The 26,680-nt window shown below is 37.7% G+C and overlaps 1 protein-coding gene across 1 annotated transcript; it reads right to left on the bottom strand.

Moving 5' to 3' along the window:
- Positions 1-374: 374 nt before the first annotated feature.
- On the bottom strand, positions 375-23,415 carry LOC102683880 (glutathione hydrolase 5 proenzyme-like). Its single transcript, XM_006637996.3, has 12 exons — positions 23,110-23,415; positions 18,508-18,635; positions 17,647-17,742; positions 15,460-15,655; positions 13,798-13,964; positions 11,317-11,463; positions 9,198-9,328; positions 7,659-7,849; positions 7,114-7,205; positions 3,528-3,640; positions 2,891-3,004; positions 375-1,978 (listed from the first exon to the last, which is right to left on the bottom strand). Exons 1-12 carry the CDS (start codon positions 23,280-23,282, stop codon positions 1,832-1,834), a joined length of 1,695 nt encoding a protein of 564 aa, XP_006638059.1. The 5' UTR covers positions 23,283-23,415; the 3' UTR covers positions 375-1,831.
- Positions 23,416-26,680: the final 3,265 nt, after the last annotated feature.

Below are 26,680 nucleotides of genomic sequence, written 5' to 3'. Positions count from 1 at the left end.
ATCAACTCCTCAGGTCAATGGTCAGCCATCTTGTATACAGACAGATTGTTTCAAGTGTTACCTACAGTATTATTGGTTTTATATTGTGATGCTGTCAGGGGCAGGGTCCACAAAAGATGCCATGCCCCCTAAACTTACCTCCCTACTTTGTTCTATTTGCCTTTATAAATGGTTGACTATTTTATATAAAAAGTTGTAAGCATTGTAAGAGAGCCTGTGGGTTATCACTAGGCTGGAGAATAGCTGTTTACTCAATTCAAGGTGCTTTATTAGCATGACTGATGGGTACAATCAGTGTTGCCAAAGCAAATGAAAGTAATGATATTTACATTAAACAAAACAAAAAATAGACGTAAAATAAAATCTACAGACATATTACAGGCATTTACAACAAAGACATATTATAAAATATTGACATATTCTGTAGGCAGCTGGAGCATTATTGGGAGACAGACTCACTGTTCCTCAGGCTGTGACAGGAGATCACATACTGGGCTGCCAGATCAACTGAGTTCCCTCCTCCCTCTCCCAATAGGATTGGGACCCGTTGTGATTCTGGCAGGTGTGGGAACTCTGGGATTAGATTTCTGAATTTCTCTCTCTCAGTCTATATAAGCCAGCAATTCATATAGAATCACCAATGTACTGTATGTGTCCAGTGCAAGGAACATCCAGAGCTGACAGGGAAAGCGCTGGCTGTTGCTAGTTGAAATATTGCTTTGAGTGAAGCCTCACCCTGAGAAAGAGAGAGAGATTGATGGTACGACGGTGTGAGAGGCAGACTTGCTAATTGCAAAGGAAATCACTAGCATCTTCCTTTTGAGCTAGCAGTTCCTAGTTCACAGGCGCACAGACAGGGAGAGAGAAGCTTGGGGTCGGAGTGCAGGATCAGCCATTTATACAGTGTCCCTGGAGCAGTTGGGGTTCAGGGCCTTGCTCAGGGGCCCAACAGAGTAGGATTCCTCTGCCAGCTGCGGGATTTGAAACGGCAACCTTCCAGCCACAGGCGCAGAGCCTTAGCCACAGAGCCTCTGCCCCACTGCAGGTGCTAAGAAAACCACTGCTGTGCTGGAAGCTGATGTCTGGAATCTCTGTGAGTGAGACCACTGTGAGAGAATGCGAGAGAGAAGCCTCTGGTGTGTAATCCTGGTTAAAGAATCTGCATGAGTAACCATTGTCATTGAAAAACACCATTATTTCTATTACAAGTGTAGGTGTCCAGGGTAGCTGCTTGGAAGCAGTTGTTAAGGAAACTACATTAATTTATTCAGGAGGTCAAAGAAGAACTTAGACATTTGTTTTAATTTGTTTTGTTACATGGTGGTTGGTATACTGAAACTGTAAATAAGAGGACAATTGGATCTTATAGCCAGTGTTGGGGTGTCTGTGTGCTAGGACCCATATGATGATCATGTCCCAGCATCACAATATGCACATTATCTGTATCAATAAATGTATAGTGAACAGCTCGCTATATAATCTAATGATCAGCTCAGCTATTAATGATCTAAAAACCATTATTGGTGGACTATGACTATTGTTGAATGTGAAGTACTTACAGTACATGTTTTTCTCATAGGAGCATAATATTGAAAAAATGTTGTCTTAGTTTTTGTTTCAGTCTCAGATGAAGATAATTTACAGAGGAAATTAAAATCAAGTTCAAACTGAGATTTACTCAGAATAAAAAAATGCCTTCACCACAGCCATCCATAAAGGAGGAGAAAGATACCCTAATAAATAAATCAAATAAATTAAAATACAGCACAGATAACCCTGTAACAATCAGCACTCCAGTGTACAGAAAGGAAAATCTTCTTTGTGTTGATTCTTAATATCCAGCTGGTTTCTCCTTCCCTCTGGGATCTGACACAGCATTGATACAGTTACCTTTTTTAGATATTGCATTAACCGCATTCTCAAAAAGTAATGTGTCCATGAATGTATGTCCAAACTTCTTCAGATTTTCCTTTATACTCTAAAAACAAAGAAATATCTTTATTTTTAACTGAAGTCATGTAAAAGAGGAAACACTTTCACACAATGTTTATCCATAACTGCTTGGGAAACTGTTGTTTATGACTGAGTTTGATTTAGTAGTAACCTCCAAATAACCAAACCTATGAGGCAGTATACAGTATATTCTTTATATACACAGTAGTAGGTGGATGTAAACACTGCATAATATGCAAACAATTAAAAAAAAACGTAACTTTTTTTTTAAGTAACTAACTATATTTTTTACCAAATACATTTGTTTCCATGGTGTTAAGATTCAGAAAAAGGTGTTTTTCTCTTCTGTCTGCGAGTGACATGGGAAATACAGCAGTTCACTTGGTGATTTGTAAACAAAACATTGACCAATTATTTTTCAATTTTAAAAATGGAATTTGAAATATATCAATTTTACAAATATATGTTTTTTCACCATTGCTGAAAGATACTCTCAGCAATATTTTTCTCATAAGAAAAGAGATATACATACTGTATAGCCACCAGCTCCATGGGAGCTATGTTCACTGAAGCACCTCCAATATTATTAAACATATTGTTGACTAAAGTAGGGGTAAAAATATTTTAATTTTATTGATAACCTATAACGGACATTAAAAGGCAAAAATATACTAATATTGTTGGCTATCCCACTTTCTTTATATTCTGCCTTTGTATCCTTTTTAGCTTAAAACAAAACAATAACTGGACAGAGTGGTAAGGTAGTACAGTACATTGCTGCAAGAGATACTACTGTGCTGTAACTCCACCTGGAAGTAGATAAAATGTCTTAGACACTACTGTAGCTACTATGTTTTCTCATTAAAATTAGTTTTGGGACACTCTTTGTTTTATTGTCAATCATTTGAGAAAAAAACACACTTTTTTACACTTTTACCTTAAAGAAGTCATTTTCTTCTACATGTAGTCTGTTTTTGGAGTCCACATACACCAAAGGAGTGCCTACTGCACTGGTTAGGTTTTTTCCCCACCATAAATAGTTCATGATAGCCTGCAAAATAGAGCAAAATGTGAATACACTTTTTTTCAAAATTATTTTATCTCCACTTCATTTGGTGGCACCAACTACTGTATTTACTTTTATGTACAAACTCACATCTATGAATGTTGCAAACACACACCAAGAAAGTAAGGAATGGTAACATGGCCATCAGTGATCCACTCTATTTGATCAACAGAGACTACATACAGTGCCCTTGTAGAGGAATTTCAGAGCTAACTGGAGAACCCACAGGTGCACAAAGAGTCACAGAGGTTACAGTAGCACCTGTAGCTGAGATAGCCTTCCCAACCAAATTGCCATTCCCTTAGTAGTGCTGCCTGTTGTGTGCCACTGGTCTCGATATGACCCAGGCTGACACTATTTGGTTCTTAGTAGCTCAGCTCAGCCACTGAGAAGCTCCCTCAATTGTCACTTACCAAAGAATGGGGAAACCGTGCATTAGTGTGTGTTTAAGGGATTGTATGACAAAGTTTGTGATTGAGTTTGGCACATTCAAATAAGGTGTACTTACAGACACAACAGACGTTGTGATCGTGCTTCCTCCAGCTCCTCCAATAACCAAGATTTCATTTCGTGATTGGGAAAACAGCACTACTGGAGAAGTCGAGGAAGGAGGTTTCTCTCCTGCATAACAGACACCACAAACCAGGCTATAAGTATGCTGTACAGCGGGTGTACAATGTGCACAATATCAGTCTCCATTGCTTTGCAACTCTTCAGCTTAGCCTTCGGTTCCTCTCAGAAACACAGTCTAGAGTTTCATATGAGTTTATCTGGCTTATAACGAAAAAGATGGCAAGGATTTTTTTGTTGTCATTGTGCATTCATCTCAGACATCTCGGCTCCACCCTGTTTCCACCTTGGTTAACGCCTCTCTCTCTGAATGAGCATCGAGCTTCTTTGACTAATGGCCGGGTGGCTGCTCATTAACAAAGCAAGTTAAGCCAAACTTGTCTAATCAAATTAATTTAAACATTCACAAAGCATCGAATTCTTGGATGTTGTTGTCTCTCGTGAACCTGTAGTTGGTATTTTGTACATCACACACTGGCTGCTCTCTGGCTGTTCTTCACCGTTAAAGTGCATAGTTCACTTGAAACCGCTGTAGCACTTGTAGCTTAGAACACCACACTTCATTATAAAATGTATAATAAATATGTTTAACAAACATTTGATTTTATTATTAAAATAAGATATATCTGGCAACCACACGCAGTTTCGGTATTTTAAGAATTTACTGTGCCACCTGGCAGTTTTAAAGAATAATGCAGTCCTGCATCAGATTATTTGAAAAAATAAAAACAGCAAGACTGTTTACGTCATGTGGCAGTATACTGCCTGACAACTTGTGCATTTTAAATAGCTGCATTGGCATTCTATGTTTTCAAGGTTATTCTCCATCTGTGAGCACAGCAACCGTGACAGTAGTGGATGCTGAGTAACCAGGTGACAAGAAAGTGGCAGAGATGTAAATGTGTTGCCACCCTATCTGGAAGAGGAAATCATGTTGTGTTTTGATTTACAGAAATAAATCAGAAGTCCTCTGTGGGATAATGTCTCAATGTCTTGCCATCATGCCAGCTCACCACAATTGACACCATCAGATGTGGAGCAGGCCTTGATTGATGTTACATCTGACACATAGTTTTCAGGGTAAAAGCAATACAGGACATTGTCCAGTAGGGTTACTGTATGTGAAATATAGTTTGTCTAGGTAGCACATTTCTGAGTCACAGTCAAATTCCAGTCAGATTTTTTTATCCAATCTCTATGATTAATACATACTACAGGTATATGCACACATTCAGAAAAAAAGTAGCTCATACAAACAATGCCTCCAATTGGCTTTCCTGTTGGAACAATAGGGTTGAAGCTGTAAATGGAACACGAGGCTTTGAAGATAGAGAGGAGAGTGTGTTGCATTCGAGACTGGGCACCAGTGAGAGAATGTTAACAATTCTATTCACTGACATGGCAAAACTCCACAAATTAGTGTCTTTAGGGGGTTCCAGCATCTGATCAGTGGAGTGTAAAATATGAATGATAACTGTTGCCCAGTATTGTCATGAAGGTTTGGCTCCAAGTAGCCTCCATAATTGTCTGGGATTGTGTGAGCTGTAATGACTCCACATCTTCCACCTAAACGTCCCTACGTACCTTTCTAAATGACTTCTGAAGTTATTACAGTTGAAAATGCAAACCACCCATCAACCAGCTGAGTGTCGTAGTCACTAAGGCATTGCTAACGTGGTGAAGAACAGCAGGGTCATCTATTCTAAAACACAGGGCCACAGTAATACCTAGCCTCACTCTATTGTATGTAGTTCCTTCTATAATATCAAGTAACCTCTATATCTATATCTTCTTTTCCAAAATTAGCAATGACTGCTGCAGTCTATGCATTTGGCACCATAGCCGAAGTTAAAGGCTTTGGCATACAGGAAGTGGGCTACCAATTTTAAGAGCCTTCCTAGCAAGTTCACATTGTAGTGTCAAGACATTTTAATTCACAAAAATGTTATTAAAGAAAGTTTTTTTTCATTTTCGTTGTGTGCCTTGTGTGCAATTCAGGTTCACCCCTACCCAGGGCTCGCCATTCGGTTTCACTCATACCCAAGGCTCCCCGTTTCACAGCCAGCGGACTGTGTTTGGCAGTCTCTCCAGCCTCAAGCCAGCACTTTAAATCCGCCCACCTTCCTTCTCAGGAGGCTCGCCAGCCGGTTTCATCCCACAGCCATATCACCCTGCAACTCACAACTGGCAACACACTGAAGCTAAGCAGGTGTGAGCCTGGTCAGTACCTGGATGGGAGACCTCCTGGGAAAAAACTAAGCTTGCTGCTGGAAGAGGTGTTAGTGGCGCTCACCCTGAGGTCTATGTGGGTCCTAATGCCCCAGTATAGCGATGGTACAGTACAGTATACACTATACTGTAATCCTTTGGATTAGACGTAAAACCGAGGTCCTGACTCTCTGTGGTCATTAGAAATCCCAGGGTGTTTCTCAAAAAGAGTAGGGGGTGTAACCCCGGTATCCTGGACAAATTTCCCATTGACCCTTACCAATCATGGCCTCCTAATAATGCCCATCTATAAACTGGCTTCATTACTCTGTTCTCCCCACTGATAGCTGATGTGTGGTGAGCATTCTGGCTCTGTTGCATCATCCAGGTGGATGCTGCACATTGGTGGTGGTGGAGGGGAGTCCCCATTACCTGTAATGCGTTTTGAGTGGAGTGTCCAGAAAAGCGCTATATAAGTGTAACATCTAGTTACATGTCATTGTAAGCAATTATTATTATTATCCCTACCCAAGACTTCCTGTTTCGATCAGTCTGTTTGTGCTTGGCAGCAAATTCTGCTTCAAGACAGCGTTTCACTCTGCACGGTAGCTGCTTGCCCGGTGCACCAGCCTTAGGTCCAGCATTGCATGGTGCACCAGCCTTAGCTCCTAGCCTGCTCCCTGAATTGCCTGACGCAACTGCCTCAGATTGTAGTCCACACTTGTTCTTTTCACTGGTGGCCGCGTTGACCCTCGAGGTTGACCACCTGCACCTCTGGCAGTCCCGTGGGCTGCTTTTCTAAGGGGGTGTCTCTATTCTGTTTCTTCCATACACGAGATGTTGTTCCTTCCACATTATTGACTGGCCTGGGCTGATTAAGCCCTGCCAACCAGTAATCAATTACTTTATTTTCACCTTTAACTTTTCACTCACCGATCTCTCGTGCTTGGGTTCTGACAAATCACCACCTGCATGGCTGTACTCTATCTAGCCGTGTCATTACACAGTTGAGTTGTTGGTTATTTGTATGAATGTCTAAAATGTGATTTTACAGTCATAAAGTTCTTTATCTATAAAAAGGGTATTCACTCAGTTATTAAGCAAAATATATTGCTTGCTTATCTGTAACAGTGTCTTAAGGAAATGAGAATGAATTTACAGTAAAACTCTTCAACACCTATTTAAATACAGTATTCATGCTCCAACAACAGTGGAATCTTCCAAACTGTTTATTATTAATTATAATTAATGAAATTGAGATGATTTCATTTAATTTTAAAACAGGAAAAAACAGTTATACATGTTAATTAAAGTACCTGCATTGATGCTTTCTGCTCTTCCACAAAAATCTGTAAGTTGATTATTGAGAATCACACCAGTGCTTTCCGAGAACACCATTGAACCAAAGCTGAAGGAGCAAAAAGAGCTGTTACTGCTATATGCTTTATAAATGTGCACATACAAATACAAATAGTCTAAATACAAGTTTTTAGCTTCTACAAAATATTTCCATTAAATTGCTGTATTATCAAATTAGATTTTGATTGTTGTGCTCTTCTGCTTAGTCAGCAACAACAGAGCAGGAACATCATGATTGGAAAATAGTATAGTAATAGTTATAGTCCTGTGACTCCTTCATTGATGGAATTGGCCCGTGTGGTGTAGTGAATCCACTAGTAGGAATGGGCAATCAACAGAACATCTATTTTGATAGTTTTCCACAGTTTTCAGTGACAAGACATTTAATGGTACATCTACAATTTAAAACAACAGAAGCTAATACATCTGATAAAATTGACTGCTTTACTAGAGCACTACTGCATGCCCATACTAGTTACTGTATGTAATGTTCAGCTCTTACATGTCATTGATGGTGCTGGTGACCGATACAACACTACCGTCTTCAGCTATGACTGCCACATGAGTGGTGCCAGGCCTGTCTGAGGAGGGACCCGGGGTGATGTTATAATACGGGAGAGGATGTGTCTCACTGGGGCTAATCATCTCTCTGACAAAATCGGCAAATTCATCACTGATCAATCTAAGGATATCCTTCAAAGAAAACATGAATAAAGGTAAATATAAAAAAACAATTTCTTCAAAAGTGTTTTTTTTTAAATATCTAAGGAAATGAAATATCACTTTGATAACTGTGTCTAAGGAAACGTTACTGTGACATATCATGTAATTTCCAGCATACAGTGTAGAAAGTTCATACTGTATATATAATATATAACCCATGAGCATCCACAAATATCAGGCTCAAATAAAGTAAAAACTCTGTAAAATTGTTAGTAAATATTATGGTGAACATGTACACATTGCTACATATATATTCAGAAACTTAATTTTCTGGCTGTACATGTGGCTGATTAATGTCCTCTAAGGTGTTAATGTCTAATTATTCTACTGTGAGTTGGTGTTCAAAGTAAATCATTTGTATATACTGGAACAGTAATTAGTAAAATGCTTTATAAGGGTGGTCATATTTGAGCAATCAGGTACTGTATATAGAGACTAGATGGGAGTTTGAGAGTGTTTAATAACTATGAAGCTTCAGTAGGAAATTATTATAGGTTCTCTGTAGCTCACTGTTTTTTCTTATTATTTATTATGTTCTTAGTACAAAACATTTATGGTATAGTGGGTAAATACAGTACCTTGAAAAAAGACTGGACCTAAGTAGGCTCTGGTGCCAGCCGATTATCTTTAGAAATCTCATATTTAACTAAATAGAGTCCACCTGTGTGTAATTAAGGTGTTTAATATGCTTTTGAGTTAAATACACCTATCTCTGGAAGATCTTACTGTTCATTAGTAGAGCTCCTAATAATGAAAACTCCATCATGAAGACAAAAGAACATTACAAAAGCAAATTCAGGATAGGCATATTGAAAAGCAACAATGAGGGGTAGGGTATAAGAAAATATTCAACATGTTGAATATCCTTCAGAACACTGTAAAGTTCATTATACAGCAACATAACAAATTTAGCACAAATATGAGTCTGTACAACACAAACAGCAATCTAGGCATTAGTTTACAAATCTAATATTGGTATCTATCGTAAGTCATCTCCTATGAAATATGACAGCTTTCCTAAACCCATCCACTCCTCAAAAAAATTAAAAATAAAGAGTGGAAGGCATAAGGGTAAATGGGCAAGTGGAACCCACAATACAAAAAGCAAGACAAGAGGAAACATATAGAAAATACTATAAAAGAGACAAGTCTCCTACCCCAAAACTGAGAAAAAATTAACAAGGTAATAACAATATAAAATATGTAAAACAATACCCACCCCAAAAAACCTAAGAAGTATGCACAAGTGAATCTATAACACTCTGTTTTGTCAAGACTCATATTTGGCCCGGTGGGAGCATCACATTTTGTCACTTACATTCCAACCGTTGAACTCTGGGTCTCGAATTTGTTTCTTTTGTCCATTTGCAAACTTCAGAGCTTCAATATACCGGTGATAGGTTAATAATTTTTGATCTCCTTGCACAGATTGAAAATTTGTATTATACCCTAGAAAGGACAAAATAATTACAATAAGATCTCTGGTACCCTTTCATCCGAAATACCAGGTCGCGACCCAAATGACAATGGCAAGGATGTTTTAAAGGGTTGCGGGAAGGTCTTGGGAACTATATATTTTTGGAAAAATTGTGAAATATTACCATGACAATTACATCAGGAAACAGAGGCATGATAAGGAGTTATGGAAATAATGTCAAAAAAGTGAAGGACAGTAGATAGGATTATCATTTAATCTTCATTATACACTTAATACACATTCAAGTCAGTCACGTACAATACCTGTGTAACATGCCAAATTTCCTACTGAGGAGCCTGACGCTCGATGCTAAGTAAACGGTCATCTGAAAAAAATGTCATGAAAAAATGGACAGGTATTTCCCACAAAACACTGACCTCCAATAGTACAGCTGAGTCAGGAATGTGTTCAGCATGAACAGCAATGAATTGAAATTGAAGAGAATGATCACAGGATTTCAAGAAGAATTAATAGAGCTTCAGGAAAGCTAAGTACAATATACTGAATGCCTATTTTTGATAACATATGAAATAATATATATTATAAATAATATATCTTTCTAAATATGACAGTATATATTTGGAATAATACATGAAAGACTCCTGGATTTGAAATTTTGGCCTGAACTCAAGGATAGGCCCATTTTGATTAAGGAAGCTGAAAAGTCTCTTCTTCCTTTTTCCGACAATATACCTATAAAACAGACTAAAGTAAGAGACTAAAAGAATCCTCAGCACGAATTGTGCTGTGCAACCTTCATCAACATAAAATCAAATTTTGAAGACCTCTCCCCCAAAATGGAGCAGCATCACGATAGCAACTGAACGAATCTATTTTTGTCATATATCCAATTTGTGATTATCACATTAAGGTGAAAAATATATAATTGATATATAATTCATTTTGTCTCATTAAGAGGTTATTGAAAATCATTCTTTTTTAGTTTTTAAAATGTATCAACATAAAATAATGACTCAGAAGAGCTAACCCTTAGAATGAAGCACCAACATGGTAGTGTAGCTATTGGAAAAAAATATTAGTTTTGCCAGTTACCAAATATTGTTATAAAATCGCATGAACAACACAACTTTTTAACTTACTTGAATTAAAAATCCTTAAAATTCTGATTTAATAATATAATTTAATTTGATATTTTATTTTAATAAACATTCTGTATGAAAAGAAATAAAAATACCATTAAAACTCATTCTATCAATCCTTTGGGTTACCAGGCCAGAAGAATATTATATTAAGGGTCAAAAATAAATACCGTTTGTGAAACAATGATTTACCAATTTCAGTTGTTTCAACTCTTTACTTAATTTTTTTTTCTTTTATACCTACCAATTTTGGATTCACTAGTAGATAATGAGATTTTCCTGCAGGTCTTCTAAAATGTATTTTTACATTGCAAGCCTAAAGCTATACATATTGAGTATTGGAACAACCCTTACTGTCAACACTGCAAACATACAGTATAGAAGCACTGAAAATCATTACAGGTGGAACAATTGAATGAGAAACATATGGTTTGTTGGCTAGCTCATGGCCACCTGAATCTTCATGCTGATTAATTTACTGTATGCATTGACAAACGATACATATCAGACTCAAAGAGCCTTGTCTGAGCAAATACCTTTACTTAATCTTTCGGGCACTGTGACGTTTTTCGTTTTAACATGTAATGCTATCTCAACTTCTATACATTCCACAATGAGTGCCAGTACCATGAAGCTAAGCTATGAAAACATTTAAAGAATATACAAAAGTTGTTTGAAAGATTAAATTCAGAATGACATGGAATGCACGTTTTGTTATTTTACAGTACCTCTTGGTGTTAAATGCAATTAGGATGATAGCATGATCATTTTTTTACCTATTGATTAAAAAGCTCAGCCTATTTCTGGTCATTTTCAGTTTTTATAACCCTTATTTATAACAATACTGGCACGACACTGACCTTTCATGACATTGAGCACAAAGCTGACAAGAGCAGCCCCTGCTGGTGGAGGAGGCATGTACATTGTGTATTCACCCACTTGAGCTTTCATGACACCTGTAACTTGAACCCTGTAAGACTCCAAATCATCCGCTGTTATCCCCCCACCTGAAACACACCGAAAGAAAAGAAACAGAGACCTGTGTAAAAATGACAAATTAAGTCAAGTGTAAAAATATGGTTTTACACAGCACTGCATTTACTGACAACAGTAATTGGCTCGGCCCATACAATTAAGGATTCTGATAGCACTGGTCAGTCAGAACTGCCAAATCATTAAAATGTCTGAAAAAATGTTAATTAAAAATTAAGCAACCATTGGATTAAATGCAGTATTCTCTCTAAATTAATTTTTATATGTAAGATTAAAAAAAATGTGTCTTCTGATCAAGTTGTTTTTTTACATTTTGATATAAGGATGGATTTTTTCTTATTTTCAGTGGACTCACACAACAAGAAGCAACAAGAAGAAGATATGGAGTAAAACTAGAACAGAAACACCTCAGACTGAGCAGTCTCTTGAACACAGTCTACTACATGGCAATACTGTATGTTAACAATAATCAGAAAGGAACAAGTAATAGGTTTATTCCATGCTGAAAAAAAGAAGAAAGAGAACACAACGTTTCGGCCGTGGAGCCTTCTTCAGGTGTGAGAGAGACAGGGCAGTAGGCAAAGGTAAAGTAGCAGGAGAACAAAGGTTGGGAGGGAGGAGGAGTGAGAGGCGGGAGCAGGGGACAGAAAGAGAGGCCAATCAAGAGGTGTGAAGTCAGAATGGGTGCAGAGAGGTGTGAAATGAAACTTCCAATGAATGGAGAAAATTTAAAAGAACAGTAGTCTGTCATTAAGAGAAGGGAGAATGTGTGATTCTAGCTGCAGAATAATTTTAGTTTCGGTGGTCTTTCTCTGAAGCAGTCTCCGAGTCTGCTTCCTGTTTCTCCAATGTAGCTATAGATAATCAGAAAGGTCCATTAGGGTATGTAAACGCATCCAACTTTCATACACTTGCAGCCTTAGAAATCTGCATATTGAATTGCATTTTATGTTTCATTACAACACAATTTTTCAATCATTTCACAAAGTATTGCACAGCCAAGTGATTTCCAATAATGTCTAAATCCAACCTATAAGTTTGTTTTCACAGCAGTGAAACTATTTTCTGATAAACCAATGAATTAATGAGATAGTGCTGACCGCAATACTAAATACACATACAGTACTGAACATAGCTGAACATGATTAGTTTATAAAAGCAAAATTTGAAACACATCACCACAAACTTTATGTCATGAGAAACAAGACAACCTTCACAATAGTGTATTTCTAACCCAGATACAGTAACACAATATTTAAGCCCACTTATCTGGTGAAACAGTTCAGAGATTTTCCAAAGACCACTGATAATTTGCCATTTATATGATACAAATACAATCAGAAAAGCAAAAACTAACCAAACATATAAAACTAAATGTTCCTACCATGTACAGCAATCATGCAAATTCCATCCATACACAACAGATGAACCTACAAAAATGACCTGATGAACTTGAGCATACTGTAACTGATGATAACCTAGGGGTCCTATGCCTGTTTTCAAACAATGCAAAAGCTGATCTGATAGGTTAAAATAGCTGCCATTAAGTAAAATCTGACTATTCAGAGACTTAAGGGGGGTTTATATGTGGTCTGAGTGTTCTCTAAGAAGGAAGAAAGGAAATGATGACGGAAGGAAGTAACAAAGGAAGGACACAGTGAAGGAAAGACATAACCAAAGAAGGGGGCAACAAAGGAAGAAAGAACAGAAAATAACATATTCAACAAGTTATTAAATGCACTGGGGTGTCTGTCGATCAAGTGAAGATTACACAGACTGTTATCATCTGTGCACACCACAACACCAGAAGGCTAGCAAGGAAACTTGTTCACAGCTTAAACATCATATACAGTATATCTTCTCTAGAATTACCTGTAGGCCAGCGATAGTGATAATGATGGATTTTTTATTAACTCATCTCATCTTGTAATTCCTGAGTGAATGATCAACCTTTCGTATCACAGCAGATCGTTTCACAGATACAGTCTGCTTTTAATTTGTTAATCATGTTTTTGGTTTTATACCCATAACTTTTATACTGAATTTTTGGAAATCGTGTGTGATACCGCAAATTATTATGTATGATTGCTTCCTAAAAGTTGTCAAGAATTTTCACAATTTACTGTTGCAATTTCTGATTGTTACAGTAAATTAAAACCCTCATATCACTACTCCCTAAACAGTTACTTTAATTAGAAGTTAAAAATAATTCAATAGTAAGAATTTCACATCATAAGCTGCTCCTCCTTACTGATTGTAATTTACTGTATCTATACTATTTAGAGTAAGGCTGTATATAGTCAAATGTATTTGTGCTTAATATATTTGATAGCAAGTCAATACAATACCATTTTGCTGTATGTCCTGTATAAAGGTCTTGGTCACACTCCCATTATAAAAAGCACTGGCCCCCTTCTCAGCAATGATCTGCATCGTTTGGGCCAGAGCTATCGCACGCATCTTGTCCCCTGTTTTCAGCACTGTCTCATTCTCATCACACAGAACACCTGAATGGCTGCAAAAATAAATCAAGTGTTTAAATATCTCGACCAAGAATGAATTCGGGTTGGTGAGGTGAAACCCTTCACTAAATTTGCCTGCCAGGCAGTGCCTATGAATCTGAGCATGAAAGAAATTAATTGTGGAACCTGACATGTCAAAGTACTGTAAATTTGTAGTTTTGTGCACTTGAACAGGTTGGCAATAGCAACAACAGTGAGTACAGCCTTACATTATATTATATTTATATACAATATTTGTCATTTCTGCTGACATTTATCTTCATCAGGTTGAGCATGAGAGTTTGTTTAAAAATATTGACTTAAAAGAAGTATACTCTATACATCCATTTTCTATCAGTGGACCTGGAGCATAACCTAGTAAGAAATCAGGCACAGAGATATGTATAGGATGCCAGTCCGTATAAAATGCCAGACTGGAGCAAACGGACACAAACACAGACTCACACACACTTACCAGGACCAATTACGAATAGAAATGATATTATACTACTATTTGAGCTACAGTACATGAATATAATTATATCGTTATTAATTTATTTAGATACACGATTCCATATTATATTCCCTATTAATTAAAATTCTAAAAGTATGCTTTTGTTTACTCCGATAACGAGCATATTCACAGAAAAGGTTAAAACATTATGACTTTTCACAAAGTATATGAACTTAATATGGTCAGAAGGTGCAGGTAAAAATGTTTCCGAAATAACCACATGTAAGACGTTGATGCTTAAAATATTTAGAAAGAAAATGGAATACTGGCGTGTATTTTTTCTTTAAACTACCAATACCAGCCATATACCATTTATATAATATGTTTATGTTCCTAAATTAATATAGTTTATGGTGGTGTATTGTGGTGTTACTTTTTGTCAATGAAAAAATAAAATCTATTCGTTTACAAAGACAGTTACAAAGAAAGTGGACCAAGGTAATAGTTTGAGCTTACAGCCTGTCCAAGGTAATTCATTATTAATACTATTAGTAATATTAGTAATATCTTCCATAAAGACTTTTTATAAAGTATACCGACTTTTTAATGTTTAATGATTAACATGCTTTAAACACAGTTTCAAATTATTAAAAGTCTAAAGAGTATACAACTTAAATTCTTAATTGAATAAAGATTGTCCCTCAGCAGTGATCGGGATTCGAAACCAGGTGTTTTCTGGCGACAGCTCAAATGCTGTACATGAGAGGTTAAGCTTTATTAGCTCCACCTGGCGGTGATTCCGGATACTAATATCATAACATTGGTATTATACATAATGACGCGATATCATGCATTATGACTAGTTGTGATGTGACATGCCCACCGCGTTTTACCGCAGTGTACCCCGCTCGTTTTGAATGGCTGCATCTGTAAGTGTTATTATATTACATTTAATGTCTATTTATAAAACAAATTAAAAATTAGGCTTGAATGCCTCTGACGTGCATTCATAATTCTTTAAAAAAAGAAAAGGTTAAAGTGTTTGAATGTCTTACCACAGTGGTGATGTTTCCACAGCATTCTTTAGATTTGGACTGTTAAGATACCAACTCAGTATTTCAGAGACATTAACCCCCTCTTTGGCCAGTTTGATTGCAGGTTCAAACAGTTTCTCCCAGGGAAGCCTGCCATACAAACTGTGTGCTTTCTCCATGCCTCGGATCAGACCAGGCACGCCAATCCACTGGGGCCCTTTATAAAGGTTAAAAAAACACAGTAAATATTTGTAAATATTTTATCTGTTTACTTAAGGATATTCTTGTCACATTGCACCTCATGATTTATAGGATTTAACAGAATAACATTTTACGCTTCTGAAAAGCATGCATGAGGTGTTTTAAATGCACTCCTCATTATTACTGTTGGTGTAAATCTATTGTGGCAGCTTTAAAGCAACAAGTAGAAACAACGGGTAGAAACCAGTGTTTAACTTTAATTTGCTTTTAACAAAGAATTACTTTAGTTAATCATAGTAAGAATAAACATTTAAATGGAGTTTTTAGTGAACGTTCAGGAGGAATGAAGGCAGCCGCACTCATTCGACACAGCTGCTGCAATTCTCACTAATCCTGACGTAAGCAACCGGTCTCCATATACTGTATATCAAACGCCACCCTCTCCTCTTCGTCGTTCATTTTCTGCACCCCTCCTCCACCTTTGCAGCTACCGAATTGTTCCCATGGGGGTCCTATCCTCCCCGTCCAACGGCCGGGAGGTTGGCCCTCAGCCAAGCGGGTTACACCAAATCTCCACATCCCAATGAACAATTCTAATTTCTCCCTAGCTTTCGGCTGTTGTCATTCCCCGTGAAACGCCAATACTTGTGTGCAGTGGTGTCACTGGAAGGGTAACAATATATTTCTTAGTCTTGTTCTACTTTGCAAAGTCACCAGTGAACTAACAACCTAAAGTTATAGTTTGCCTCTTTTACAGTGAAAACAAAACTTTAACAAAAGCATCATCCTGTACAACAGTAAAGTTGTTTTGGCCTTCAGCATAACAAACATGAGATATCACCTCACAAGGGTTGTCACTCTCACCTGCTCTCTCCATTTTCAATTTGCTAATTTCGTTTCAGTAAAAATAACATCACAAAAACAAAGCCTTGACCAAATATGTAAAGACCAATGTCTTACCTTAACGCTGCATTCTCAACAAATAACAACCAGAAAAATATAATCAAAGCAGATCCTCATTAAACAGACAAGGGGTATTAGGTAGAATTAGACTGTGAATTTGACTGCCCTGGTAGGCAAAACAAACTGTCATTCAGAGAGTTTTGAATGACAGTTCAGAAGTTCATAGATGTTTAAAGAAAAGAGAAAAAAGTTTTGTCTCAAAAAATGGAACAAACCTATCTTATTACAGTATGTATTTCATTGTTACCATCATTGTTGCTTCATACAAGCTAGAAAACATGAACCTTATATACTAACCACTCTAGCATTGCCTAAAACACAATTATAATAGAACTAATGGAACGTTTCTTCTTTTTTAATATAATTTTATCATAATTGTATTATATTATTTTCAAAGATAAACATGTCAAGACCATTTTTTGTCTTTGTTCTAATAGTTTCAATTTTCAACTTTTTATTCAAAGTATTTGACATATTGAGGAGAAGTGGAAAAAAAAACTTTTCATGTGACTTTAGAAGAGTGTTTTTTGGGTTTTTTTTCCTGTTTTTCTTTTGGATATTTCTTTTTTCACTGTGTGCTGAGTATGAAATATATAAAACGTGATATTTCAGACATCAGGCACAAGGGGCTTCCTTGAATTCAATCTCTCAACCGGGCATTCCAATATATTGCACATTGGTTAAGAGCACATCTATTCCAAACAGAAATGGCTCCTGGATGACTGGGGAGACCTCTCCATAAAGTATTCCACATGCAAGTGATCTTCAATATCTTCTATCCTCTAAATCCAAACAATAACTTTGTTTTCACAACAGTGATAATAATTTTAATGAACCATCATTAATGGTTGTAATGTAATGACCACAATACTACAGTTAATGCATATTCTTGGCATATCTTTGAGAATATGGAGGTTATAGTTATTTACTTTAATTATTGATTTTCTCTCTCCGTATTCTATTTTCTTTGCCCTATTTGTAACAGTATTACAGTATGTTACAATTAAGATTTGAGCAAAATATTGAAAATGACAACTACTCTACCTTTTAGAGAACTATAGTCATTGGTGCACTCCTTCAGCAGGTCACGTCTGTACATCTTGGGAACAGATTCACGTGCGTTAATCACTTTAACCGTGCCTTGAAATGACGAGAAAAGGAATGAATCAAAATGTGGAGAGACCTTACCAGACAATTTCAGAACATGGCTGGTGAGGAAGGAGAAGTGCCTTCCAGACAATTTATTTGATCTTGTCATTGCGTAATGCAACTAAAAAGTATTTTATTTAATAACTGTATTTAATTTTATTTAATATCCATACTCTTTCAAAGGTTTCATATAAGTTATGTGCCTCCTAAGCTCTGGGCCCTGCATTGGAAGATGAACGCCTAGAGGCCAACCTAGCATCGAGTCGCCCCACGTCCGCGGCTTGAGGGCTTAGGCTTCCGATCGCTGTCCTGACCTAGCTCGGGCTCGGAGCTCCTGGCCTCGTCATTCTGTTTTTAACCTGTTGTACCTGTTATAGATCCCGCATCAGCTTTTAACTTGCGCCAGGATTTCCCGTTTTTGACTTCCCTGGACTTGTTTGCCTGCACTCCCCCTTGTAGCTGATCACTGTCGGCACCGCCCCCTGTTCACCATCCCTTCCTTTCCTAACTGTAATTTCCCGTAGCCCTTTTCTAGTCAATTCCGGATTATACCGTCTGCACGGGGTTCTAAACTACGCACTACATGGGAGTCAGGACCTGCTCCCATAACAATACACTTGTTTACTACCATGTGTGTGTTCTCTCCGGGACCAGATATTAGTAATAAAACTTTAATTACTTTCTCTGGATATTATACAGTTGACTACAGCTTTCTCTGTACAGTACATCTTCTTCAGACATGAAGGTTGTCCTCACCAGGATTTTCATAAATGGTGAAAATTGCTCCTCCGCCAAGCCCTGTACTTTGTGGGTGGACGACTCCAATACACAGCAATGTAGCAATGGCTGCATCCACTGCTGAGCCCCCATCCTTCAGAATGTCCCTGCAGGGAGATGATAATGACACTTTTGCTGTATGCTTTTCATGTAAACCTTCTATTTTTAGCAGTTTAATCTTTGAACTAACAAAATGTTCTAAAAACACATGTAATGGTATCATGAACTAAAATATTTGTATTGCAGTGAATTATGCCCCGTGGAGGTGGCCTTATGGTGTTAATGTCAAATGAGACAGCCAGCAGGACTGACACAAAGACAAAGACTTTTAAGTTGTTTATCTAGGGTTCTAGCTAAAACCAATAACACTGGGAATGATCTGCTGTCCTCATTCAGCTCAGTTTATTTGCTTACTGGAACATCTGCATTCTCAATTATCAAATCCCATTCACAAACAATTATTAGCACATGCTGTACCTCACGAACAGCTAAATGTACTAAATATGTACATATTTAGTACATATTCACACCTGAAGAAGGCTCCACGGCCGAAACGTTGTGTTCTCTTTCTTCTTTTTTTCAGCATGGAATAAACCTATTACTTGTTCCTTTGCAGCCTACGCATGCTGACGCAGCTACCCACCTGAAGTACTAAATATGTTATGTGATTATATTATATAATTGTAATACCAAAATGCTGCACTCAGGTTTCTCTGTAAAATAACTTTCCTGAAATTTCTTTTTTTTCTGCAACAACCTTGAGATCACTGTTTGTTTTACGCTAGTGTCCCTGTCACTCCATATATAAAATCTTAGCTATAGCACTGCCAACCAATGGTTTCTGGGTTGATTTACATGATAAAGACAACTTAGTAACCTAGTAACGATTTGAGTTGTAGACAGTGAAATGTAAGATTCAATCATTTGGTTTTATAATATACAGTTGAATAGACATTTCTAATACACATTTTAATACATCAATGGCATAATTTGGCATATATTGTTTACATATTACATATGATTAGAGAAAGAGTCTTCATTAACCTCAAGGGGCAATTTGTTAAAAGTACAACTTGCGCATTGGCTGGTAATCAAACCCAGGCATTCCACACTGCAGGCAAGAATTCACTAAACCATCAATGTATCAGTCCGATTTAATCTTTTAATTTTCCATTACACTGCAATGAAACATTATAATATACTAAATAGAAACAAATAATCAGATCTACTGATGTTATACAGTAATTGTTTGCAGAGGACATGAAACCAAATGAACCAGAACTGTTTCTAAATACAATGATAAGAATAACAAAACCGTTGAATGAAAACCTACGCAAAATTACTGAAAAACACACTGTATGGATGTGGTCTATTATTTCACTTGGACTAAAGTGTGTCATGGAAATATAACTATCAAGGAAGCCACAAGAGAGAGTTCTCACCTGAGTAAGGTCTTTATTTCAATATTGCAACACTGGGAGCCCTGTTGCCACTCTGCAAAGTGCATCAGAGACTCAACTCGTTACAAGCAGTACAGGATTTTTAAAATATGTTGCAGTGTAAGGGAAAGTTCAGCATTTTGTCATTTCTAATACTTCCCCTTTCCTTAGGACAAAAACAGATTACATCATAAAAACGAAAAAAAGAAGCACCAATAGATTTTTTGGAAAGCTTATCAGTTACCTTCGGCTAATCTAATGACCCAGACAGTACATACTGTTTTGATACACTGTCTTCTAAAAATCCGCACATAACACAGCAGTTACATTCTTGTTATATATTTTCCTAAAGCTCTCTACATTTTAAGAATCAATTTACTTATTAGATTTCCATTTCAAGTGATATGAAGTATTTCTGAAAATCTTTGTGTTCCTGGTCCAGACAGCCTGTCACAGGAATGTAGCGAAAGAGGCCCCTCTCTGTGGTTAGCTACGGGTGACCTAGTGGTCTTTGTGTGTGAGCAAGTGAGGGAGATGAGTCTATCTTTTGGATAATGATCTTTCCCAGAACAGTTCAGATCCATTATCAATACTCCTTTAAGATGGATGTCCACTGTTGAGGCGTGGAGGGACATACAGTTGACACAGCTGGAGATTATCCTAAAAGCAAAAGGGCGTGGTGAATCATCCAACAAGATGACCAATCAATCACAGAACCCCCAGGTTATTGGTACCCACTCTACTTGGTAGCTTCTTGACCAATTACCAACATATTTTCCCCAGTTAAAAAGCGGTGCGTCACTACTAACTTGGCCATCCTCCTCTCTTGGCTGACCTGCTGCACTTGTTTTCTGAGCTTTGGGACTTAACATTTTCCCAAAGTACTAAGTCAGAGGGTGAGCCCATAAGTAAAGGTCTAGCCTTATCACTGTAGTGGGAGCAGGTCCAGGCTCCCATGAAGCGTAGTTCAGGACCCTATGCAGACGGTATAATCTGGAAGTAAGTGGAGAAGGACAACAGGGAAGAGACGTAGAGGATCAGGACAGGTTGATAGACAGAGGGGCATGATGGCGGTGATCCGGTGCTTGGGGGGTGTGGCTATGGCAAACAAGTCCAAACAGTCCAAGGGGGAATCCTGGGCACAATCCAGGGTCCAGGAACCGGGAGATCCATCCGAGGCGAGACAAACAAGGTTAAAATCCGGAACGGGATCCAGAACAGGTAAATGGAGTAAAACCAGTGTAATGAGGCCAGGCGCTCCAACCCCGGACTCAGATGGTAAGGACACCGTGGTAAAGCCTATGCCATCGGGTCTCTCCTGGAGCCACTGGTAAGCAGGCTTCCGGGCCTCCATCTCCCAGTGCTGAGCCAGGAATAGCGAGAGCGCCAGGCTTAAATAATGGCAGACTAAATAGGGGGCAGATGCACGTAATGAACTAAAATACGAAAGGGTCGGAGCGCCCTTAAGAGGAGGTATGACGATTGTGGCAATCACCTTACCACCAGCTAGCTACAGTACCACCATGCTCATACACTGTGCTTGATCACCAGAGCAAATTGATTGGACTTTTTATCAACATGCCTGAATAGAGCATTATTCAACAGCAGCCGCTATTCCGGGAGCAAACCGAGTTTCTCCCCTTTTTGTGTGACTTGCTCTGACTGTCAGAAACAGTTTTTTCTGGGCCCTATGCAGACGACATAATCCGGATTAGTGAGGAAACACTGGGGAAAAAGTCATGCAGGAGATGGGTATGGAGACAGGAGGGCGTGTCCTAGGTGTGCAGGTGTCCAGGGGAAGTGAGTCTGGGGCGAACAATCCAAGACGAAGTCCAAATGGGAAACCAAAACAGAAGGATAAGTCCATGGCCAGCTGATCCATCCGGGGGATAAAAAATGTGAACTGGGTTGGAACCGCCGGGGGGGAGATCAGGAACAGAAAGTTAAAACCATAACGGAGCCAGACGCAGCAGGACCTGGGCTCTCACGATACGGAATTCAATGAAGAGCCTCGAATGACGTCTGCGTCTGGCTTTTAAGGGGGAACTGAAGAGGGGCTGGAATAAGGAACAGGTGCAGGTAATGGGGCAGAACAAGGAAGGGCTGGAGCGCCCTTAAGAGGAGGAGTAGCGATCGTGACAGACTAAGCAACAACCACCTTGTGCATAGACCTTTGTCCCTAGTTCAGCTCAGCACTGACCCAGAGAATTAATTTGAGTTGACTGTCAGTTTGAGGCTACAGCAGGATGCTTCTCTCTCTCCCTGATACCTTGAGCTGCCTTAGGACATGAGTGGCACCGAACCAGCAGAGCCCGGATTGGACAGTGCTGTGAGTAACCCAATCAGATGTTCCCCATCCTTTTGTTTGGGAGATCCATGGTCGTAGATAACTATAATTCAATATTAACCCTCTCGAGAATAAAATTGTTATATTAACACATACAGTATTAATATCAATTTAATTCATTTTAGTAGCTGTAGTTACTTAAGAGTGCTTGAATGTTCATCATTTTAATGTGACTGATGCGGACGTTAGTGTTACCAATAGTATACTAACATAGCATCCCTTCTTATGTATCTTTTCTGTTATTAGTTTGATATTTTGAATGCTTTGTGTACACGTTATTTTTATGTATCAATAAATTATTCCATATGTTGTAAATCATTGTGAAGAGTTCTTGTTTCTCTGACAAATGATTCCTAATAGCCAAAGTAAAGTTGCAAAATTTACTGTTACAACTAAATATTGTGACAGTAAATTCACAAAACCCCTACAGCACTAAAAAAAGACTTGCATCGGCTCTAATGCAATGTATAGTATGTAACCTCAAGGCATTTTTATTTTCTTATAAATAATGTATGTTTTAACCCATCATGTATAATATTTTAACAATCGCTATCTATTTGTTTTGCTTTCTAATTAGTATTTATACACAATTACTATTAATCCTGAATATTTTATGTAATAAAAAAACTAATAGTGCTTTTTGTTTGATTAGCACAGGAAAGCACTAATGAGTTAAAAAAACTACTTTCAAAAACTACTAACAAAAACAAATGAGCATGATTATTTAAAAAAATAATGATAAATGATTATTACAGATGAAATGATAAATTATTAGGAAACACCATTGATCCTTACCTGCCAACAAGAGAACACGTCTCTGTATCACATGCCACAGCAGCGTGACTAAAATCACATGTAGAGCTTATAGTGGGGCCCTTTTCAAACTTCTGAAAAAGTGCTGAAATGATGAAGATCAATAAATTAAGAGCAGAAACACAGCTAATTGCTACTTGTATCTTATTAGCCATGGCTGAAGGTATGCAAACATGCAGGCTGTCTTCAGGTGTTTTGGAAGTTTAGCACTCTCTAACATAGACAGCAAGTTGTAGAGGAAATATATCCTAAAGACTTTCAGACAAAGAAATATCTAATGAAGTAGAAGCATAAGAAATGTCAAATTCAGTTTTCAGTAACTGAGCTCTAGGTTTGCATGTTGTCAGTAACCGCTCTAGACTGTACCACCCCTTTTCTCCAATTGGCCTGGTTCAGTCACAGATACTGAAAGTTTAAAAGGGCTTGGTCCTGCACAGGTAGAATTAGAAGGGATCTAATTTAAAATCAATTAGCTAATATATTATCAATGAGCCAGGTGGGCAAAATGGCTTCGTTTTGAACCCTACTTAAGCTTTTATGTTCTTAAGCCTGAATTCTTGATTTTGTTGAGCAAAAATGAAGAAGTACTCATCAATAGTAGGCATGCTTCTGCAGTAGCTCAAAAAAGGAAAAAATAATTTAAAAATATTTTCCCAGTTGAACATCAATATTTACTGACAGAGGGACATAGGACATTTTATGTCCAATATTGGTTGTTATTGGGTTGTCAAATAACTGTTTTATACATATTTTTTACATTTTTTTCTAAGTATGACAGGATTCATTCATGGAATAAAGACTTAGCTATGGTACATTCACTTAAGAGTTCAATGAAAAAAAAGGTATGCAGGGTGAAACTCAGATGCAAGTTCAGAAAGTTATTTTTCTCATTCACACAAATGAGAACTTTGCAGAGGGTGCATGATGAATGTGGCCAAGGTGCAATTTTTTATTTTTAATTCACACCTAGTTCTTTATTGAAGACCCTCTTGGGCCAGTGTGCACCTCAGTTCTGCTAAAATAACCTAATACGAATGCATTTTTCTTAATATCAGTGTGGTAAAAATTCATAATTTTGTAATGATCCTTTATATCCCCAGTTGTGTTGGAGAGTGAGTAGGGAGGGGCAATAGAGCAGAACAGATGCTCACCAAAGTTTATTTTTTACTTTTAACAAATACGTAAAAGAACTTCATTTCCTTACCCAGCACGACAGTAACATTAGACATAAAATAAAATAATAAGTTAAGAATAAAAATAATTATATCACTTACATACTTTCCTGACATGTTTTTATTATGGTCTGCTCAAATTGTCAATAAAAAAGTACATGATAATATGCAGAGGTTAAAACACATGCAATAGAAAAGCCAGATTGAAGTGAAAAAAAAGCCATTTGGTGACATATTTTACTCACTCTGCAGTATTCATGCACGGGCGTAACCTGCTGGCACCACTTGCTCTTTACACATTTACAGTAACCTCTTCTTACTGTACTGTATATGCAAAAACTTATAATGAGACCCATTAAGTCGAACGTTACACAGCCCAGGGAGAGTGCACTTAATAGCAATTATTGAGAGATATTAATGATTAAATAACATATAAGTTAAAGTATAATGTGCTAGATTAGAGAAGAATAGTAAGTGACAAATATGAGGATATTGAAACAAATACTGTCCCTTCCTTTCTTGTGGTTCTCAGTGATATAGAGATGTGGTTATGTGAATCCCAGGTTAAAGTGCTGAGATTTATTGCTTCATATTGTTACAAATGGAAGGTAATGAAAATGTTGAATTTCAGAAATTGACCAAGTAGTTAAGTCAATAAGTAAAATAATTATTCATAACCCTCTACTTGTAAATTATTTCTCCAGAAAATACATAAGCTGTTGGTTTAATTAGAAGGACAGTACATGAATTCTTTATTCTCTGGCACAGTTTAGGTGAAAGAGCAAAAATTCAAGCCCTCTTGGATTAGCAAATGTTTATTTACAATGATAACACAAACACTACACACAACAAAACATACAACACACAAGTTACTATATTCACAGTAAATTCAGACAAGGCATTTCAGAAGCCTAACATCCTAACAACCCAGAAACCCCAAACCGCTACTAAATATTGAACTCTTAAATAATGCCTGCAGCAGCTAAAATAAGGGATAAGCTACCTCTTTAATAAATTAAATACAACCTGCAGTTAAATCTCTCTCTCTGCAAACCTGGATGCCACAAAATAAATGGGAGCCTATCTCCCTATGCTAAAAATGCACACACAAGCAGGAATGACCATTTTTAACTGAAGTATCTTTTCCTCAGGAATCCCAAGTTTCCTAATTACACAGAATAGCAAGCTCTCTCTAGCAAAGTTCAAAGTTCTAGCTCCAGTCAGGTTTTGTTTGGATGATCATGAAGTACAGGCTCTTACCTGGCGCAAGCTTTAAGTTCCAACTCCTCCTGACTCCTCTCTTGTTGCATGACCTCCTTTCTCCTCTCTTCTTTCTCTTCTTCCCTCCCTCTCCCTCATCCTAATGCAATTTTATGTGGAGTGCTTCTGTACTGCTCACTGACAATGTGTAACGAACGAGTTCTTTCAGGGTCCTATGCAGACGACACGATCCGGGGTGGAATGAGGAAAACTCAGGAAAAAAAAGCATGCAGGAGTCGGGAATGAAAACGGGGGGTGTGTCCAAAGTGCGAAGGTGTCCGGGGGGGGGGGTGAGTCTGGGGCAACCAATCCAGAAGTAGTCCAAACAGTGAATCCAAAACGGGCAAAGTCCAAAGCCGGGCGGTCCATCTGAGACTAGAAATTAAAAACTAAACTAGAGACTAAAAACAGGAACCGGATCGGAACGGCAGGGAACAGGAACAGAAAATAAAACCATAATTGAGCCAGGCGCATCCAGGTCCTGGGCTCGCACGATGTGGGAATCAATGCAGAGACCCGAACTGAGTGGGCATCTGGCTTTTAAGGTGGACTGGGAGGAGGCTGAAACAGGGGGCAGGTGCACAAAATCAAGTCCAAAGTGAAAGAGCCGGAGCGTAGGGAGGGACTACAATAGTGAGACAATCATTTACACATAACTTAATTAAGATATATGTTTTGTTATCAAGTGTTAAAAAATGAAACAAAAACAAGTTGCACTACGTTGGTGTAGTTTTCTGAATTATTCACCATCATCATCATCATCATCATCATCATCACCATCATCATCATCATCATCATCACTGTTACTAACTTTAAGTTTACTTTGTTTGTCTGATAGCATGTCAGCTATGTAAAATGAATTAATTCAGCAAGTATTGCACTATGTTCATATTAGTTTCTGATGTTAGCTGGTTTTGTGATGTCAACATTTTGGTACACAGCACATTATTATATTCTGGTGGCACAGTAGTGATCCCAATATGTAGGTTCTGTAGCCAAATACATCGTCTTAAGGATTATAGGACCTTTCTCCTTGCACAGGTTCATTGGACCCTACCAGCACACCCACAAACCTGTGCAAGATCTTAAATCACATAAATACCATTTTTATTCTACTACAA

Source organism: Lepisosteus oculatus, chromosome 13 (assembly GCF_040954835.1).
Source record: "Lepisosteus oculatus isolate fLepOcu1 chromosome 13, fLepOcu1.hap2, whole genome shotgun sequence".
NCBI lineage: Eukaryota > Metazoa > Chordata > Actinopteri > Semionotiformes > Lepisosteidae > Lepisosteus > Lepisosteus oculatus.
The sequence above is the reverse complement of the archived record's forward strand: the minus strand, read 5'-3'. Positions and strand labels throughout refer to the sequence as shown.

Excerpts from the sequence above, each read along its gene's own strand:
- LOC102683880 (XM_006637996.3), bottom strand. The coding sequence starts at position 23,282 with ATGGCTAATAAGATACAAGTAGCAATTAGCTGTGTTTCTGCTCTTAAT. Across the intron at positions 11,464-13,797 it reads ACAGGACATACAGCAAAATG|GTGGGGGGATAACAGCGGAT; the intron begins GTATTGTATTGA and ends GGTGTGTTTCAG. Across the intron at positions 1,979-2,890 it reads AAGAAAATGACTTCTTTAAG|AGTATAAAGGAAAATCTGAA; the intron begins GTAAAAGTGTAA and ends CTTTGTTTTTAG.